At 36.6% G+C, this 19,578-nt stretch overlaps 1 protein-coding gene across 1 annotated transcript in view; it reads left to right on the top strand.

The window, feature by feature from the left end:
• LOC150108437 (uncharacterized) overlaps nt 1-19,578 on the top strand; it is a 189,245-nt gene that overhangs the window by 79,055 nt on the left and 90,612 nt on the right. The window contains exon 5 of the mRNA XM_090390779.1: nt 10,615-10,752. Within this exon, the coding sequence (XP_090246905.1) occupies nt 10,615-10,752 (138 nt within the window). The remainder of the gene's footprint in view (nt 1-10,614; nt 10,753-19,578) is intronic.

Genomic DNA, 19,578 nt, shown 5'->3' with positions numbered 1-19,578 from the left:
GTGGTTCGCCGACCATGGCAACAGACATGGTCCAGGTGTTATCATCTGTAAGATCTGAATCCCATAGAACATTTTTAGGTTTATGGTCATCAAGAAAAGTGGCATTTCAATTCTCTATCTCGAGCACTCGCCGATCTCTACAGCAAGTAATCCTGACTACGTGGTAGAGCATACTTCCTGTAACACTCAGAGGTCTTATAGACTTCATGCAGATCTCTGGCATCAAAAGGAAGGAGAGAGAGAGAGAAAAAGAGAACTACGAATTATTAAGACGGTGGTTATAATATTTTGACTGGACTGTATATTTTAGAGATTCCATTGTATTAGTGTTTTCTTTATACTGAATTGAATAATATATGCACGTAAACACAAGAAAGATATTTAATTAACCAAATATTTCGGTCTGGAAATAGCAGACCATCTTCAGTGGCACTACAAGAACAGTTTTAAAAAAAAAATACAAGGTGGAATATTAACAATAGATCATTTAAAAATAGAACAAGCCGCGTGATGTTATATCACTAAGTATTAAAGAGAATATTTTTAAGCAGAGACATGATTGAAATAAAGATATTAATTAATAATATTAAATAACATAAAATTAATATGAATTAATGAGTTATCCTGATTAGACTTTCCCAGATTTATTTTTTGTTTAATGTTCTACAGTGTACAAATGTTATATTTTAAACATAAAATTTAAACTGATTATTTTATAATTAATTGGTTTTCTTTTATCACTTTTTTTTAAAATACTGTGGGTTCACTCTGCTTCATTTCCATTCTCTTGGTTCCAGTATTATATATCCATTTTTGTATATTTTATTAAAAATCAAAGTTTATCCCAATGAAAAAGAAATTTTTTTTTTTTTTTATTTTCCTTAAGTTAACTAGCCCAACCGTAGAAATAGAATGTTTTTATGAGAAATATAAGATTAATGCTGGATGTTTAAAACTTCTGTCTCTTATTTACCAGGTATTTTAGTTTTATTTTTAGAATGTGCCAAGATAAATTTAGATTATGCAATAACATACTCTAAATTTTTCTCGAGCCTTCTGCATCTGGCTCTAAGTAGTTTAGATACAAGTACTGTTTAAAACAGCTGTGCTTCTCAACTACCTCTTCAATATTTTAAAAAAGGCCATAATAAAGTAATTATTAATCACGGAGTGCCCTGAGAATTTGCAGAAGGGAGGACTGAGACCTTTCAGTATACTGTGTATATGTGTGTATGTATATATGTGTGTATGTGTATATATATATATGTATGTGTATGTATGTATGTATGTATATGTATGCGTATTTGTATGTATGTATGTATATGTGTGTGTATGTGTGTATGTATGTATGTATATGTGTGTGTATGTATGTATGTATATGTGTGTGTATGTATGTATGTATATGTGTGTGTATGTATGTATGTATATGTGTGTGTATGTATGTATGTATATGTGTGTGTATGTATGTATGTATATGTGTGTGTATGTATGTACGTATGTGTGTATGTATGTACGTATATGTGTGTGTATGTATGTACGTATATGTGTGTGTATGTATGTACGTATATGTGTGTGTATGTGTGTGTATGTATGTATGTATATGTGTGTATGTATGTATGTATATGTGTGTATGTATGTATGCATATGTGTATGTATGTATGTATATGTGTGTATGTATGTATGTATATGTGTGTATGTATGTATGCATATGTGTATGTATGTATGCATATGTGTGTGTATGTATGTATATGTGTGTGTGTATGTATGTATATGTGTGTGTGTATGTATGTATATGTGTGTGTATGTATGTATATGTGTGTGTGTATGTATGTATATGTGTGTGTGTATGTATGTATGTATATGTGTGTGTATGTATGTATGTATATGTGTGTGTATGTATGTATGTATATGTGTGTGTATGTATGTATGTATATGTGTGTGTATGTATGTATGTATATGTGTGTGTATGTATGTATATGTGTATGTATGTATATGTGTGTGTATGTATGTATATGTGTGTGTATGTATGTATATGTGTATGTATGTATATGTGTGTGTATGTATGTATATGTGTATGTATGTATGTATATGTGTGTGTGTGTGTATGTATATGTGTGTGTGTATGTATATGTGTGTGTGTATGTATATGTGTGTGTGTATGTATGTATGTATATGTGTGTGTGTATGTATGTATATGTGTGTGTGTATGTATGTATATGTGTGTGTGTATGTATGTATATGTGTGTGTGTATGTATGTATGTATATGTGTGTGTGTGTGTGTGTATGTATATGTGTGTGTATGTATGTGTATATATATATGTATGTATATGTGTGTGTGTGTATGTATATATGTATATGTGTGTGTGTGTATGTATATATGTATATATGTATGTATATGTATATATATAAGAAATAAAAATAACTGTATGATCTCTGTATTACTCTAATATAGAGAAATGTTTAGTATTAAGTGTACAGGTTGTACGTAGGCTTAAACATGTAATCATTTAATGTGTCCCTAATTTGGATCCTTTCAGTCACTTGACGCATGTGATATAGGATTTCTAATTTTCTATTTAGACGGCGTAAACAGTACCAGTTTACAACGAAAATGTGCGGAGCGGAATCACTTCGATGTCATGGACTGAAAATTACAGATAAATAGATATTCATTACAAATAAATTAGCAATGAACATCTTCAAAAAAACGCATATAGCATTTAAAGAATTAATTAGTGATATGAATTGCAAATATAGGCTGATTATCTCTTTCAGAATTATGCACAGTAGAAACAAAAATTATGCAATTGACAATTTCAATAATTTAAAAAAAAAATCGAATAAGGCGAATGACATTTAGCAGAGTTTCGATCGCTTGGTTCAAACTATTTGAATTTAAATCTTTAATACTAATAGTTCGAACCATGCAATTCTAACGCGATCGTGTCGTCAACCAGATGCGATCCTAACAGAGATCAGTCGATACATTCCAAGAAAGACTTATTTTGTTCGAGATTTCCTTTAATTTGTTTTTGAAATTAAAGGAATTTTGAAATTAGTTATTGAAAAATTAATTAGAGAATAAACCTGCGCTTATCTGCGACAAAAAAAAAAAAAAAAAGACAACCGAAAGTTAAAAATAAATAAAGTGCCTCATGCTTCCTAGAGACCTTTTGTGCACCCCTGGGGATACGAGTACCACACTTTGGTTTGAGAAACACTGATCTAGAAGATAATGAGGAAAATGACTGTATAAGAGAATCTCCACCTGTTTTATATCATGGTGCAATACCAGATGTTATTAATTGTAACGAGGACACCGATTAAATAACTTATTCGTCGACTGTGGATTTCCAATTTCATTTCTAGGTAGCGACAGCGAAGTAAACGATACGTATGAAAAAATATTTTTCATTTACGAGTATAACAAACCATACAAGAATTAAAAATAGAGAAACTTAATTCATCATGGTCAACTGTCCAAGAGCACTTACATAAGAGTGGCAAGGTTCTTAAACAGGATGTATGGGTGCCGCATGAACTGTCAGACAACAAGAAAACGCAGAGACGGACGATTTGCAATTCATTGTTGACCAGACAACAAAATGGCCCCTTTTTGGAACGAGTCGTAACTGGTGACGAAAAATGGGTGCTGTATAAGAATATTAAACGCAAAAGACAATGGCTTTCTCCATATCAAACTCCAATTCCAACACCTAAAGATGGACTTCATCCACAAAAGGTTCTGTTGTGCGTTTGGTGGGATATTCATGGAATTATTCATTACGAACTCATGGAATAAGGTAAGACACAGCAGCCATCTATTGTGAACAATTAGAGCGACTACATCAAGCATTGTTAATCAAACGTCCTGCCCTTGTCAATCGAAAAAGGGTAATTTTGCAGCAAAAACCACATTCTGCAAGAATGACTCAAGAAAAAATTAGGCAGTTAGGATGGGAACTTCTACCACATCCTCCATATTCGCCGGATATTGCCCCTAGTGACTATCACTTATTCAGATCCTTAGAACACAGCATAAGAAATAAAACCTTCCGTTCTCAAGATGATGTACAAAGGAGTTTGATATCATTTTTTGCCTCCAAAGAAAAATCTTTTTTCAAAAAAGGAATTCTAAACTTAGTAGATCGTTGGAATAAGGTTATAATTAACGATGGCGATTATAGAATTGAATAATGTTAATTTTTTCTTTAATAAAATTTATATTAAAAATGTAGTTCAAAAAATTGATTACTTTCCGGTCCCCCCTTATACTTTCGTTAAATAACTAGTACAATGTAGATTCTACGTTGTTTGAGGTAGGTAGACTTGTTCATTTGATGCAGAATTAGAACGATTATTAAGCAATTATTAATTATTAAAATACATTTTAGTCATACGAATCCAATATGCACAGTAGAAACAAAAATTATGCAATTGACAATTTTTGTCAATTGCATCATTTTTTTTTACGTCGGGTTTCTACAATAATTTTGTAGAAACCCGACGTAAGTTACATTTTCTCTACATCTCTAATAATTAGAAATGAAATAATAATAATAATAATAAAGAACTCTCGCGGTTATAAATCTCAGATGTAACGAATTAATTACTTGTAACAGTTAATGTTTAATTAGACTGCAATTTTTGAGAAAATTATTAACATTTACAAAGTGCTTTGATATCTTTTGAATTTATTTGTAAATCAATTAGATTTGTGATATGTCACCACAAAATAATGCCGAAGTATAAATGCTTCTTTATAATGGATCTTTCAAAGAACATTACGCGAAAAATAAATAATATCTGTGAAAAATACAGTGTAATAATGTGCCAAAGTATTGCTTTGTCCGCAATACAGCCTGTAACTTTTCTCATATGCTTCACATATGTCATATAACAAACGACTCTTCCGTCGGGTTCCCGTAACACGCGGCTGCTACATCCGTTTTCGGGTGGACATTCTTCTCATACGCTTTTGCTACCCCTTCATACACCTGTCCAAACAAGACTGCTGTCACAGAAGATGTCTTATGTCTGCTACAGTGGCCGGCTACGTATAAAATCTCCATGGTTCGTGGAACAGCACTTGATCACCAGTTTTATACAAAGTTTGTCGTCAGCTCGGCTTGTGACATAAATATAGATTTCATTAGTGATTGAGGTCTCTCTATGGAGGGTTGGATCTATAAATACGTATTTATAGATTACGGACTTTATTTTTAATATCAGATAGAGGCGTAAGTGAAATAACGTATTACTTGGGAGCAGACTAATACTTCCTTCTATATATAACCTTTTAATGTATGTATGTATATATATATCTATTCATCAATCAGTAGCATAAATCAATAATGTTTTTTTGGTATATTGAATTGGAAACAAACATGCTTGAATGGAGATTTTAGAAAATGCAAGCTTACATCCTTGAGAATTTGATTTAACTAGACTTATGACCATAATAACTATAGAAAAAAGTGTGTGTGTGTGTGTGTGTGTGTGTGTGTGTGTGTGTGTGTGTGTGTGTGTGTGTGTGTGTGTGTGTGTGTGTGTGTGTGTGTGTGCGCTCGTTCGTTCCGGTTTACTTGTTTTGTGGATTCTTTATAAGAATCCACAGAATCCTCTCTCCATACACTGCTTGGAAATAAGTCAACGGACACCATAGTATGAGAAACCAACAGCCATGACACTCACCTTAATAATATATATAGGACCTCCTTTTCGCTGCGATGACTGAAGCAGTCCTACGGGGCATACTTTCCACAAAAGCATGATAGCAATCAGTGGAAATTTTCGACCATTCTTCATGTAGGTTATGTGATGATGTCCTGCACTCTTGTGGGGCGGACGTCACCAGACCTCACCCGACGCTTCAGTTCATCCCACAGATATTCAGTAGGGTTGAGATCAGGGCTATGTGAAGGCTAGTCAAGTGTGGTGACGTTCATGTCCACAAACCACGCAGTTAGAGCAGCAACCTTATGACACGATGTATTGTCTTGCTGAAAGAGACAATGGTCAGTTCCGTAGAAACGTTACAAAGTAGGATTGTCCAGAATGTATAGATACCTCCCCGAGTTCAATGTTCGTGGCTCCACAAATAGAGATACTATTTGTGGAGCCATGCCAAACCAGGAAAAACAGGACTATACCATCGCACCGCTACTTCCGAATTTACATTTTGACATTACTGTCGAAATGTAAAATAGATTGGACTTTTCACGATGTCACCACAACTCCCTAAACATTTCTTTTTCTCGCTAGAAGGATTCGTGTTAGGGAGCGTGATTAAAAGAAAATTATCAGCTTACTATGTAGTACAAATCTTGTTTTGCTCGCCTCTAGCCTACGGATGAGAATGTTATCTGTTATGTCTTTACATACTCTGTATGTATAGAAGCATAAGCTTTTCTTGACACACTTCAGCTTTAACTCATGCATATGCTAGTTTATCCTTTGGTCTTTAGGAGATGAAAATAAACAGTTTGGTTGTTTGAAATTATGACCGAAGTATCTAAGGCTATGTGTTCAATGTATTATACACTATCTATCAATAATTGTCCAGACACCCCTGTTATTTGAAGTTATGGAACATTCCAGGTTTGTTAATAACATAAAAACTGGCACAGATAGCTGGAAGTAGTATTTCATCGTCGTGTTGCCATACAGATGGTATGGCAACACGACGTGAACTCAGTGACTTCAAAAGAGATGTCATCATATGCTGTCACATTGGTGGCATGTCCATACTTGCCATTGTTGCTCAACTGGAGCATCCAAAATCAATGGTTGGCGATGTGATCAACAAATGAAGACGCTGTGGCATCACTAGTGCAGGAAAACACCCAGGGCGACCGCCGAAAATGACTGATAGGGACAGGAAGATGTTAAAACGGATGGCACGCAAAAACCGGCTACAATTGGCATAGACCACCCGTGATGAGTTCCAGAGCGCCAGTAACACCATGGTGAGCACTAATACTGTACGAAAAGATCTCCATTTACTGGATTTCCACTGAAGAGCAGCGGCACACAAGCTGAACATCACAACGAACAAGGTGACTCGTCTGGCCTGGTGCAAAGAGCATGTGAACTGGATAATTGACCTGTGAAAACGGTACTCTGGAGCGATGAATCAAGGTTCACCTGTTTACAGTGTGATGGAAGGATGTGAGTGTGTGGAAGCACTTGGTGAACGCTTGTTACGACTGTGTTATACCCACAGTAAAGTTTGGTGGTGAAGGAGTAATGGTGTGGAGTGCATTCATCTAGTTTGGAGTAGGACCAGCTCAGTACCTTGATATTCTGGATAATCAGGTATTGCCTACATTGTGGAGTTTTATGGAACGGACTCATGTTACTTTCAAGACGACAATGCTCCATGCCACAAAGCTGCATCTGTTATGGAATGGTATGAAGAGATGGATGTTAAACGACTGCCCTGGCCTGCTCAGTCTTGAACCTCAACACCATCGAACACTGGGATGAATTGGAGCGGCGATTGAGGTCCAGAGCAACACGTCCTCGATCTGTTGCTGAACTCAGTGCTGCTCTGATGGAGGAATGGAGACAAATTCCACCTGATGTCTGCCGCACATTGGTAGAAAGCCTCCCTCAAAGGATGCAGGAGGTGATGAAAGCCAAAGGTGGACATACCCGATATTAGGGTTCGCCTGCTGGTATCAGTTATAAATTGCTAAAGTTTCCCGACAATTATTGGTAGATATTGTATCAATAAATTGCATGAATTCTTCTGGCCGGTTTTGCAGGATGCAAAAACCTGAATTTCTAGGAAGGGACTCTTCCCTCCATCTGAGATCGGATAACCCATCTTCAGTTGAGAAGCTCTTTATAAGAGCTTTTCAACTGAAAAGTTCATATAAAGGTTCTTCAGGTCTAAACAGGATTCGAATCTAGATGTTTAACCATAGGGCATCATCGATACAGATTGAGCTAAGGTGGCTCGCTACCACTGGCAGGCATGTCAGCAACTAGCGATATATGAGTATCAGAACTAAGTTATTCACATTTGACGTCAATGGACGTCGTATGGTCACTCCAGTACCTCATAGCGTTTTTTGGAGTGAAGCCTTCTGCTAGAAGAGGTGGTAGGGTCGCAGGGTCCCTTTACATACATCGTTAGTAGAACATTCACAAATGCCGATGCAGAATGTCAATGCCGATGGCAGAATGTCTGCTCTCCAACAAAAAGGCTGCGAAGCTTTTTAGCGGACACACTAACTACTCGGCCAACCAAGCTGGCTCAGAAACTCTTACGGAATATAAAGCAGAGGATTTAGTTGTTTGCACGCACGTATTAGAGAAGTACAGATACGATATTATGCAGTATTCATTGAGTATATTGGATATTATGGATATGGATATTGTGGATATACTGGAATTCAAAGTAGTGCTGGCCTGGTTGGCCTAGTGGGTAGCATACCTGCTCTCCAGGCAAAAGGCTGAGTGTTTGAATCCTACCTCTGTGATTGTCTTTCACACATTCATTCATATATACATTCTTCCAATATAGAGTGGATCACCATGGGAGAAGTAGACCCAGGTCTCCCACAACAAAGAGAGAGGCCTTCACCCAGACGTGTTGAAGATGCAGGCTGAATATCATTCAAAGGAGTATCCCTCCTTTTTTAAAATCAGAATTCACAAGTTATGGTTGATAAAATGATGATATTACGCTGACATGTTAAAGTCAGCCAATGACATGTAAAATGCCAGTGTTCAACTGATTTGACATTTTGGCTTCGGGAGGAAGAGCTTGAGTTTCATGGAGAAAAACCTTGTTAGTGTTACTTCCTAGTGTGATTTAAGATAATTCATCTTCAGTTGAAAAAGGATTATAAGAGTTTCTCTCATCTTAGACTGAATCTGAACCCAGGTTATTCCACCAAAGGGTGTGTGTGTGTGTGTGTGTGTTGGCTGTTTCGACTAACGCGCTTCTGGTGTGGGATATACACCCTCTGTCCAAAAAGAAACCAAACTTTTCGAAAATAGAAGAAACTAGTGGCGCAACCTGTTGTATCTTTTGTTGTCGAAAGCGGCAACCTTCATTAGTGTTGTGTCAACTGTTTATGACGTTTGTTTCATTAGAAGCCGAGTTATAGTGCCAACAGTGACAGCGTATTTTGACGAACGGTCGGAAAATGAGTTTCAAACAGACAGCCGCGATTGACTTTTGTGTTAAACTTCGTAAAAATTTTACCGAAACGCATCAAATGCTTCAAAAAGCATACGGTGATGAATGCTTATCCCGTACTCAAGTTTACGAGTGGTTTAAGCGATTTCAAAGTGGTCGTGAGACGCTTGAGGACGACGAAAAGCCGGGCCCCCGTCCAAAAACTGTACTGAGCGAAGTTAACATCCAAAAAGCGTGTGATTTCATCAAAGAAAACCCGAAATCGTCCGTGAGATTGATTGAAGATGAATTGGGGATTCCAAAATCAACTGTGCACAACATTTTGACCGAGAGTTTGGGCCTTCGTAAATTGAATTCGCGATTTGTTCCCCACAAGTTGACCGACGACCAAAAAATGTATCGAATTGAACGCTGCAAGGACCTCATTAAAACCGCTCGTAAGGACCCAAACTTCCTTGAAACGATCGTTACTGGGGACGAAACGTTGTGTTTTGAGTATGAGCTCGAAACAAAGCGCCAGACTGCTGAGTGGAGACCACCAGAAGAGGGACATCCGAAAAAAAGTCGCTTGGGGAAGTCACAAGTAAAGACAATGCTGATTCGTTTCTACGATTCCAAGGGTATTATCCACAAAGAATTCGTTCAGCCTGGACAAACGGTCAATGGTGAGTTTTATCTGAAGCGATTGATAGCGAGAATTCGTCTCTTTTGCACAATAATGCACCATCTCATCGTTCGAACATTGTGAGACAGTTTTTGAGCAAAAACCAAGTTGTGTGTTGGATCACTCGCTGTATTCACCTGATTTAGCACCCTGACTTCTTTCTCTTTCACCGACTTCATTTGCCGATGAAAGGAAAGCGATACGACACCATTGAAAACATTCAAGCGGCAGTAACCACGATCCTCAACAGTATCCCAAAAACCGATATAAAAAACTTATTTAACGAATTAATTGATCGTACCAAACGATGTAACGAAGCTGAGGGAGAGCATATTGATTGAAATAAATAATTTGAATAATTATTATTGGCCTGTGTTTTATTTTCTATCAAAAGTTCGGTTTCTTTTTGGACAGGGGGTGTAGTGCAAGCCCAAACAATTGGCATAACCGTTTGTTTTTAGAAGAATTTTGTAGCTTTTGAAGAGAAACAAAAACAGTGTTTAAATAGATAATTTAAGCCAGCATTTATTTGCACATATATCTGCAGCAGAAGTACTGAACCTTTTGGATTTACAAATATTGTCATATAGTCATCTTAGTAGGCACAAAACTGAGCTTGCAGTGTTTTTAATGGTATAAATTGAAACGTGATTTAGTCTTATCTTATGATATTCTGTTTTATATGTGTTACTTGTATTATAATGAATTTTTATGACTTCTTGAATTATTACAAAGCTTAGCTAGTAATTGCCATCATTGATTTATTTTATCCTTTTTTCTTTATTCTCTATTTAGGCATAACAATGAGATCTTTAGCATTAGCTTATCGACACTGGAAAAATATCCAAATCTTCGAATTTTAGATCTTAACTATAATCGTATCGTAGATATTCCTGTTGGTACTTTTCCAAATGCAAGTAAACTACAACACCTGTAAGTATTACTTTAAACTCATATTGTAACTGTGTAATTGTATTGCAGTTATGATGCTTCGAGCATGCTAAATTTTATTTTCTTGTGCAATTTTTATGCGGTTATCTTTCTAAAACAAAAGTTATCCATACGTTTTGTCATTTTTTTCTTTCAGTCATTTCCGTAAAAATGGCTCGTAACCATGGTATAGAAAAATAATTAATTCTCCTCCATACCATATTATTTTGAAGAGCAAATGTAATGAGTTATGTAACATATTAAAAGCGGGCTTCTCTTGTTTATTACGAGCTTGTCCAGAAGTCTTGTAAAAACTATGAAAAGACTGAATCTTTGTCCAACCTGTAATTTACTGCAGCGTCCAGTCATGAAGTATCACAAAAATTCAACGGAGATCTTCACCGCTACGCTTGCTGCACAGCTCCCTGCTCTTTAGCTGTATATTCCAGCCATTTACGTTATCGTCAATGAACAAGTTGTTAGTTTCCCTTGATTTTTCGCAAAAAACGGGCATCGCTCTCGATTCATTATATACTTATATCTCTGTAATGGTAAATTTGCATCACATATATTTTACTTTTCACTATAATGACAGCGTCGCTATCGTTAGTTAAATAATTTCTTATTGCCAATACTACCATCATAAAAGTGTTGCTAGTAAAGTCCCATTCAATCTGCCGAAATATAATAGTCAATAGGCCCGCTCTTGCTGCCAGAACTGCCGCTACATCACTTGGCACGGACTCTATAAGACCTTTGAACGTTCGAGGAAGTATAATGTGGCAACTAGTCAGAATCACTTTCTGTAAATTTGCTAGTGTTAGAGATGGAGGATTCAAATGCCGGATCTCTCGATTCACGTGATCCGAGATATTCTGTAGGATTTAAATCCATGAAGTTGATGACCATAGTAACACTTGGAAGTTGCTATTGTGTTTGACAAACAAACCACCAAAAGATCCAGTAATATGGCACGGCTATTCTGCTGCAACACATCTATGCCATCTGGGAAGATGCTACCCTGAAGAGATGTATACATACTGGCCACTGAATTAGATGTACGTAAATGTCACTTACGCAGCGTATATGTAAAAGACTTGGTCACGTTCGTCACCAGTTGTTGTTGTTGTTGTTATTATTTCATGACACCTCGAAGGAATCCAGACTCATCGAGGGAGGACACCTACTCTACAACTCTCCGTCTCCATCATCTACACCAACGACATCTTCTACTCATCACCACTAGTATTTTTTTGTCTGTAAATTGCGTGTCTTAAAGGCCGATTTGTCTGTATGCTAGATAAAATATCCGAGTTTCCAGGAGGGGAAAAAACCCTGCTACCTCCCGTATGAGATCGGCTAACTCACCTTCAATTGAAAAAACCCCATTAAAGATTCCTCCCTTCACGACAAGAATCGAACTCAGGCCTTTTCCAATCGAACGGCACAACGTAACGTCATTCTTCCAATTGCGCTACGGAGGCGCTATAATATGTTCCAATCGACTATTTAAGACTGCCGCAGGTCAGTTATTGTCAATAGTTTGATCATAATGTGAAAAACAATCATTTGGAGTTCGATAAAAGGCTTATTGTGGGTGCCCGTCTGGCTGGAGCCATGATTTTGAAAACAGCAGAGCTAACTAGTTTCTTAAAGGGTGAGATATCTCGCATGCTTACTCAGTGTAAAAATAATCTGCATTGCATGTCTAAGAGGCATAACTGTGGTCCTAAGACGGACTGTCAGAAACGAGATCGCCGTCGTCTGAGAAGGCTTGTAAGGACAAACAGAACTTCCTCTGTGCAGCAATTGACCGAAGCATTTAATGAAGGTTGTTCCTGCCCCATAGCTCACCGAACTATGCGCAGGGAATTGAAGAGGATTGGTATTGGCAGTCGCTAAAGGGGGTCCAACGCGTATTAAACAAAAGTTTCTAATTCATGGCCGGTATGTGTGTATATCGCCAGCCAATTACCACACTGGAATCATAGTTCAACAGTCTATGGGTATCAAGACTTCATGAACACAACCCCATATACCCTAATGGTGGTAGTATGATCTTGATTAGTGCTTTCTTTGGAGGCCCATAACGAGGAGAAAGGCACGTTCGATAGTCATTTATGAAACACTGCCATTCATTCCTGGTTAAAGTCCATGTCCATAGTCAGTCGTTCCATAGTTTGAATATGGTGAAGTTTAGGCACCTACCATTGGCCTGGCGATTGCTGTTCTGTCTACTGTCCTTCCATTCTTGAAACACCTTACTAACAGCACTCCATTAACATCTTACAGTATTGATAGTTTCTTTGATACTGCAATCCCTCAAATTCTACAATCATGCCTGTTTCGTAGTCCTTCAGATCATGTCCCAGTTTAAAGGGGGTATATCATCGACCTGGGAGTGATTATATAGTGGTGTTCAGAGAACCCAGTAGTGAGATGGGAATAAAAGTAGAGGAATAGAAGAAAAGGTAGAGATGAAAGGCCTCAGCTAATAATTTCATCTTTTTAGCTGAGTCATCTGTTTCACTTCTTCACCTTGCACTTGACTGGACTTGGAAAGACGTCGTTTGGGATCCAGAGATGACTGGTATCCAGATGTCATCTCTTTTCATGGTGTGCACTGCCTGAAGTCTGTGAGCAAACGATGATATAAAAGAAATTGTAAAATACTGGAAGCCCTGATTAAAATGTGGATATTGCTTGAAAGAAAAAAAAATATATATTGCAATATGAGCAGACCAAAACTTTTTGTTTCCATCCCTCAAGGTACGTAAGATGGGCCGCCCATACCACGTTGTTTTGAATTTTGTTTACCCTATGATTGTTTTTCTATATTTAAGAAGCGCATTAAGCTGTAAAATTTGAACAGAATCTTTTGACGTGGTGTAAACATATTGGGAGGTGATTGTATTTGCATTCATTTTTCCTTACTTTTCATATGTACTACTTGATCTCGTTAACTATGAAGAAAAGGATTATTTATTTATGTATTTATTTATTTTTACTGGAAGACGAAATTGATGAAATATAATCTGTTCTTCTGTGAGATGTGGCATGCTCAGGGTATTGCATAATTGCTGCCACATGCTAGAAGAAATGGGGTAAGTGTAGAATAGCACGATTTACTGTGTCAAGACTATAACAAATGTTGCAGAATGGGAGGCTCTTATGTTCTGGAGCCTCCATTTATTAATATTAACTGGAAAGCTTCCTCCACTCCAGATTTTTTCTCGTTAGGTAGAATTTATTTTTAATCAAGTTGTTGAAAAATATGTCCTTGTCCGTACTCATATCAGGAATATGAGTACGGACAAGGACATATTGCGAGATATGTTGAGAAGTTTGTGCCTGTTCTTTTTGTCTCAGGTGTCACAATATTCGTGCCCAAGAAGATTAGTTTGTTAAAAGCTAGCATAATTGACTGTACTGTTCTGATATTTCTACGCTCACTTATTGGCTCTTCATATTCAACATTGTTTCTAAATCTCATACAATTCCTGGTTCAATCATCAAGTTCTCTGACATAGTATTTGGTCTATACCAAATACTGTGTCCCTTCCATCCAAAAATGCATACTCAAGTGTTTCAAATAAATACTCTTTCTAATATAATACATTTTTGATTAGTAAAAATTAATTTTTACCCTACAGGTTGAAAAATAAAGGCAGCTTCGTTACCATAAAAGCCTTGCTATTTTCGTTTGATTGTCTAATATTAGAAGATTGCAGAAAATTCTGATTATAAATGTTAAGTTTATTGATATTTCTAGGTCTCCTTTGCGTTTCGTTGTATGATGATACTTTTCTCTGTATGTCATTTTGTTACTTGGCAAGAAACCATCTTCTCTTGTAGAGGTCTCTGGTTTTCTATTATAAGGAAGGCACGCTATTGGTCGCACTCTATCCTGTTCTGTTTGATAACTGCTGTTTTAAATCATATCCACTAGTCCCAATTTCAGCCAGCATTGTTCCGGTTGGAATAAATATGTTTAAATTTTACTGAGAAGAGGAAAGAGTTGGAAACTTCCAGGGACGGGGACCAATCCTAAGTGTTTCTAGACAGTTTAACGTGAGCACTTGATCCAGTATGTTGATATTTAAATGATCCACCTTCTCAACGCTACTAAGAGAAGAGGATGAAACATAGAAGCAGTCTAGCCTTCTTCCATGATTCATATAGGTGCAGTCTCTTCTTGAGGACTGCGAGCTCAGGGGGTACACATTGATGAACCTTATTGTGCACCGAATATTTCCAATCTATTTTTAAACCTCTTCTTTCTGCGTTCCTGTGATTGTTATGGAAATTTCCTAGGAGGGAGGCAAAAATTATTGCCCTTCTCCAACACAGTGTGCCGTATTAAAACTGTATTACAATATAATTGGGTACTTATTTAATTATTTTTTTTTTGCTATTTTTAAATCTATTGAAGTAGGTTTCTCGTAGGAACGTTAGCTGGGTTAACTTTATGACAATTGCTAAACCCGTCTGTTTTGTTTGGATGGAGGGTTAGGCCCTTACATGAAAAGAGGAGAAAGAAGAGAAATGAATTAGCGGTTTACTGATTTTGTCTTTTTGCTTCTAGATTTCGGATGAAGCATATTATATCCTGCTTATTATATATTGCCTCTAATTTGGGGCACAGACCAGTCAGCGCTTCAAATTCATATTCATCATCATCATTATTTTATTTTGAAGACTGGTTAACCTCTCTCTTTTATACTCGTAGCCGGCCTCGTTGGCCGAGTGGTTAGCGTATCCGCTCTCCAGCCAAAAGGCTGCGAGTTCGAATTCCGCCATGGGCATGGATGTTTGTGATTGTCCTACTAACTCTGTGTGGAAAGGGTATCTGCGATCCTTCCACTTCTTCTACCAGAAGACCTCACTCCCAAAAGCCCAATGAAATACAAGTGTCCATGTGAATAACTAACTATATTGGTATTCGGAGAATTGCACTTTAATGTATTTTATTTCATCTTTGATCGCATCTTTTCGTTCCTTCCATGTACGGTGGGATCATGTTCTTCCAGATTCATAAATTCTGATTCCGAGGAAGAATCGGATGAGGATCTGCGTTCTTCATCATCTGCATGTTTTTTTTTTTTTTTTTTGAGCTTTTCTGTTTCACTTTCACTTTCAGTTTTTTTTTTTTTTTTTTTTTTAATTTTTAACCAGCACTTTCCATTTAATCGATCTGGCTCATGTTGATTCTCCTAGGTTGTTGATTTTTTATTTGTTTTACCTCCTCTAGTCCTTCGGTCCGTATTGGTTTCATTCTTTCCTCTGCGGCAGTGGATGCATTAATCGTATGTAGTAGGCGGAGCATCGGTAGATACCTGAAGATTCTCTGTTTTGCTGAATTTTTAAAGGGTTTGCTTAACTTGGGCGGGATTTCTGGAAAATCTTCATTGTTGATGTTTGAAGTTTCTTCCTATAACTCTGGCTATCAGAACACCCTCGGAGAACAGGTGATTCGATGTTCTTTATTATCATACTTCCTACATGATTTTGGGCAATCTATTTCTGTGCGATTAAGGCACTTGCTACGGAAATGGTCTAGTGAGCTATAGATTAAGCAATCTCTGTACCCGTGAATAGTTCACCATGACTCTCGATGTTCCGATGTTAACGAAGCTGGGCACAAGATCTTCATGTTCATGGTGAAAATAATCTCGCCCGAGAACCAGCTTGGCTCTTCTCTGGAAATGCCCTTCTGTATATTATTCACCTTTTTCGGTTTCTGAGTACTCCACAGGGGACCTCTCGATCCTTACTGTCCTTACTTGGCTCCCTATCACAGTAGGAGTTATTTTGTTTCTCTGCGCGGTAAAAAAAAAAGTAGCTTGTGTCTCTTTTCTGCATACTGTACAACTACAGGTCCCCCCCCCCCCCCATCGTCGTACGACGTGAAGGAATAAATCTTATCAACGCCTTCTGTCTCTTTCAGTACCTTAAGGGACAATTCTAACTTCTTCACAACCTACCACCTAAATTCTTAGGGTGCGTATGAGTACTCTGAGAGGGATCGAACCATTTTATTCTTATTTAATAAACTTTGACTAGTTTATTAAATATAGTAAAAATAAAAAGTATGAAAGAGCGAGAGAAAAAAAATCCCGCAGTGCAGAAAAGCATTTATACAACCAGCAGAAGTGATAGTTCTGACCAAACTTAATCCTGTAGAGTAAAATATGTTTACTCTGCTAGTTACAACTTTATGGCCTACTTACGTAGGCAAATACCATGTTAGTGGGCAAAGGCGAGCTACTACAACACCAGCAGAAATAAAAGGAAATAATCCAAATCCAGTGCTTGGGAGAGGGGGGGGGGGAATAAGGCTGTCGCCGCCACCAGCAAAATTAAAACGAGAATGGGCAAAATAGTAAAAACATGCCGCTTATTCATTTTTACAGGGTGAGAGTAGAATGAAAGCCAACATCCCCTTCGCAATTGTCAGATAAAACTGTGCCCGGAAGCAACTTCAAATGAACAGTATCATTTATGCTAGTCTACTACCCTGATACGAGTATCACCTAGCGGTGGATTAGCCGATTGCGAAATAAAGGGATTGGTCATAATATTCTGGGTAGTTCACCTTCAGGTTGAAGAGTTCTTATTAGACATGGATTTGTCATGGTATACTGAAAGAGATGGTTCTTGTTCTCCTAATGAGTTTGCCTGGTCAGAAACTATTAGGGGTTTCTGATTCATTTCATGATCATTAGAAAAGTGTTTGTCTCCGAGAACTAACAGTTCGAAACAGCTGTTATGGTATAGCACTGCTTAAAAGCTGAATTCACGGTATCGTGGGCAGAGTAGTGCTATATCATGGCAATTTCGATATCAAAGGTTGTATTCTCATGAGCTCTCAAGTCAGTTTCGGAGCTTTAATTTAATTTCAAATATTCTGGTGTGAAATAATGATGGAAAAATAAAGTTCTTCGTCTCCCAGATGGAGATTCGAACCTAGGTCTTTCTAGCTAGAGGCTCTCGTCGATACCTACTGAGCTACGAAGTCCCCAAATACAGTAATTATTTCTTTATATTTCACAGAAGGATTTCTGTAGAAACGAGATGATCAGTTGCTGTAAGTGTAGCAAATGTAATCTTCCAGTGCAGCGTTTAAGTGCGCAAATATTAATTCGGAAAGAGAGAGAGAGAATAAAACCATCTAGAGTGTATGAATTATATGAAAGAGACTTAAATTACAAAAAAAAAAAATGTAATTTTTGAACATAGAATAATTAGCAGATATCGCTTTTCAATGCATAGCGACATTTCCCCTCCATTCTCGATAAAGAATGGAAAAAATTAAACATAACTATCATACGATAAGCTGCAAAAAATCTTGTCTATTTCATTTTTCAAATTTCATATTTTTTTGAAATGTTGCTGACCGTATAATTTTTTTGTGGTGGAGGTAGAAGAGGATTATATATAATTTTTTTAAACTGTAAGGGGGGGGGGGTTATCTGTGTTTGAAGGAGGCGCGAAGTTAATAATTCAGTTATATTTTTTGAAGCGCAGTGGTACTGTGCTGTACATTTTATTTTTTGACAGTGCAAAACATTGTTTTGCAGTGTCTTTTTACTTGCAGTGCCTTTTTATTATTTATTCATTCATTTAAATGAAAAATTTTCGTTTTCCAGAGTATACACAAGGTAAAGTACGAAACCTTGATTCCCAAACTAAATGTATAAATTATGTATCGTAAAGTTTATATCATAAAGTTTTTATACAAGAAAATTAGTGCAAACGTTTTACGTATAAATTTTAACCGCTTACAATAGTTAGTGGTTATAAAAGTTAAAGTGGTTACAATTAGGTAATATTTAAAGTTTAAGACAATAAAAATATTGACCTAGTTATTTTAAGTATTTGTATTTTTACTAACATTTGCCAAATCTAATAAAAATACTTAAAATAAAATACTTAAAGCACTTTAACCTTAATATGTATAAATTGTTAACGCGCAGATTTGAGAAATTGTAAATCGAAAAGCAAGTTCAAATCCAATATTAGTATTTTTAAATAATGCAACTTGACAAATGTGATTAGTGGTATGGTTATTATATTATTTGAAACACCTTTTCGGTATATCTTCATGCCGCATTTCAACATAATTGGATAACATGATTAAGTAAGGAAATAACTGTAGGCAATCATAAAAAAATGCCGTTTCGTAATGACATCATTCTTTACCACAACAATTTGAACGTACAACTGTTTTTAACTACGTTTCGGAATGTGTAAGCATTTATTTATGCATGCATGATACGTAAGTAAACTATTTTAGGACTCAGAATATATTATTAAAATATAGTAGTACTTGAAATTATCACAAAAATTTGTCGAGCTGTCCGCATTTGTTTTAAACAGACCATTTGCAGGGGGTAGGCAGAAAAAGGCAAAACGTATCGAAATGATATATTATAGTAACCCCGCTCTTGTTGGATGGAATTTAATAAAATTTTGGGATTTAGAATGTACACAAGAAGCTATCACGTTGTTTCGATTTGGAAAATTATTTGAACCCATATTTAATAATTCAGCACTTACAGGATGGAATTTAAGAAATTTCGTATTTAGGATCTGTATTAAAATTTGTCACATCACCTTCTGTAGTGGCAAAACAAAATTATATGTCCAGAGTATATTAAGCTAAAAACAGGTTGTTATTCATTTTTGACACGCTTCAGATTATTACGAAAAGTAGTACTACCACTACTCTATACGTTTCTTTGAATAACTTGAAATTTTTACAGATATCGTGGTAGTTCTTGCTAGTGAAGTCGAATTCATCTCTGAACAATTTGAAAACGGTATTGT

This window comes from Typopeltis vanoorti, chromosome 3, assembly GCF_054136105.1.
Source record: "Typopeltis vanoorti isolate ZY-2024b chromosome 3, IOZ_Tvanoo_1.0, whole genome shotgun sequence".
NCBI lineage: Eukaryota > Metazoa > Arthropoda > Arachnida > Uropygi > Thelyphonidae > Typopeltis > Typopeltis vanoorti.
Note: the sequence above shows the minus strand (reverse complement) of the source record. Positions and strands in the feature narration are given on the sequence as shown.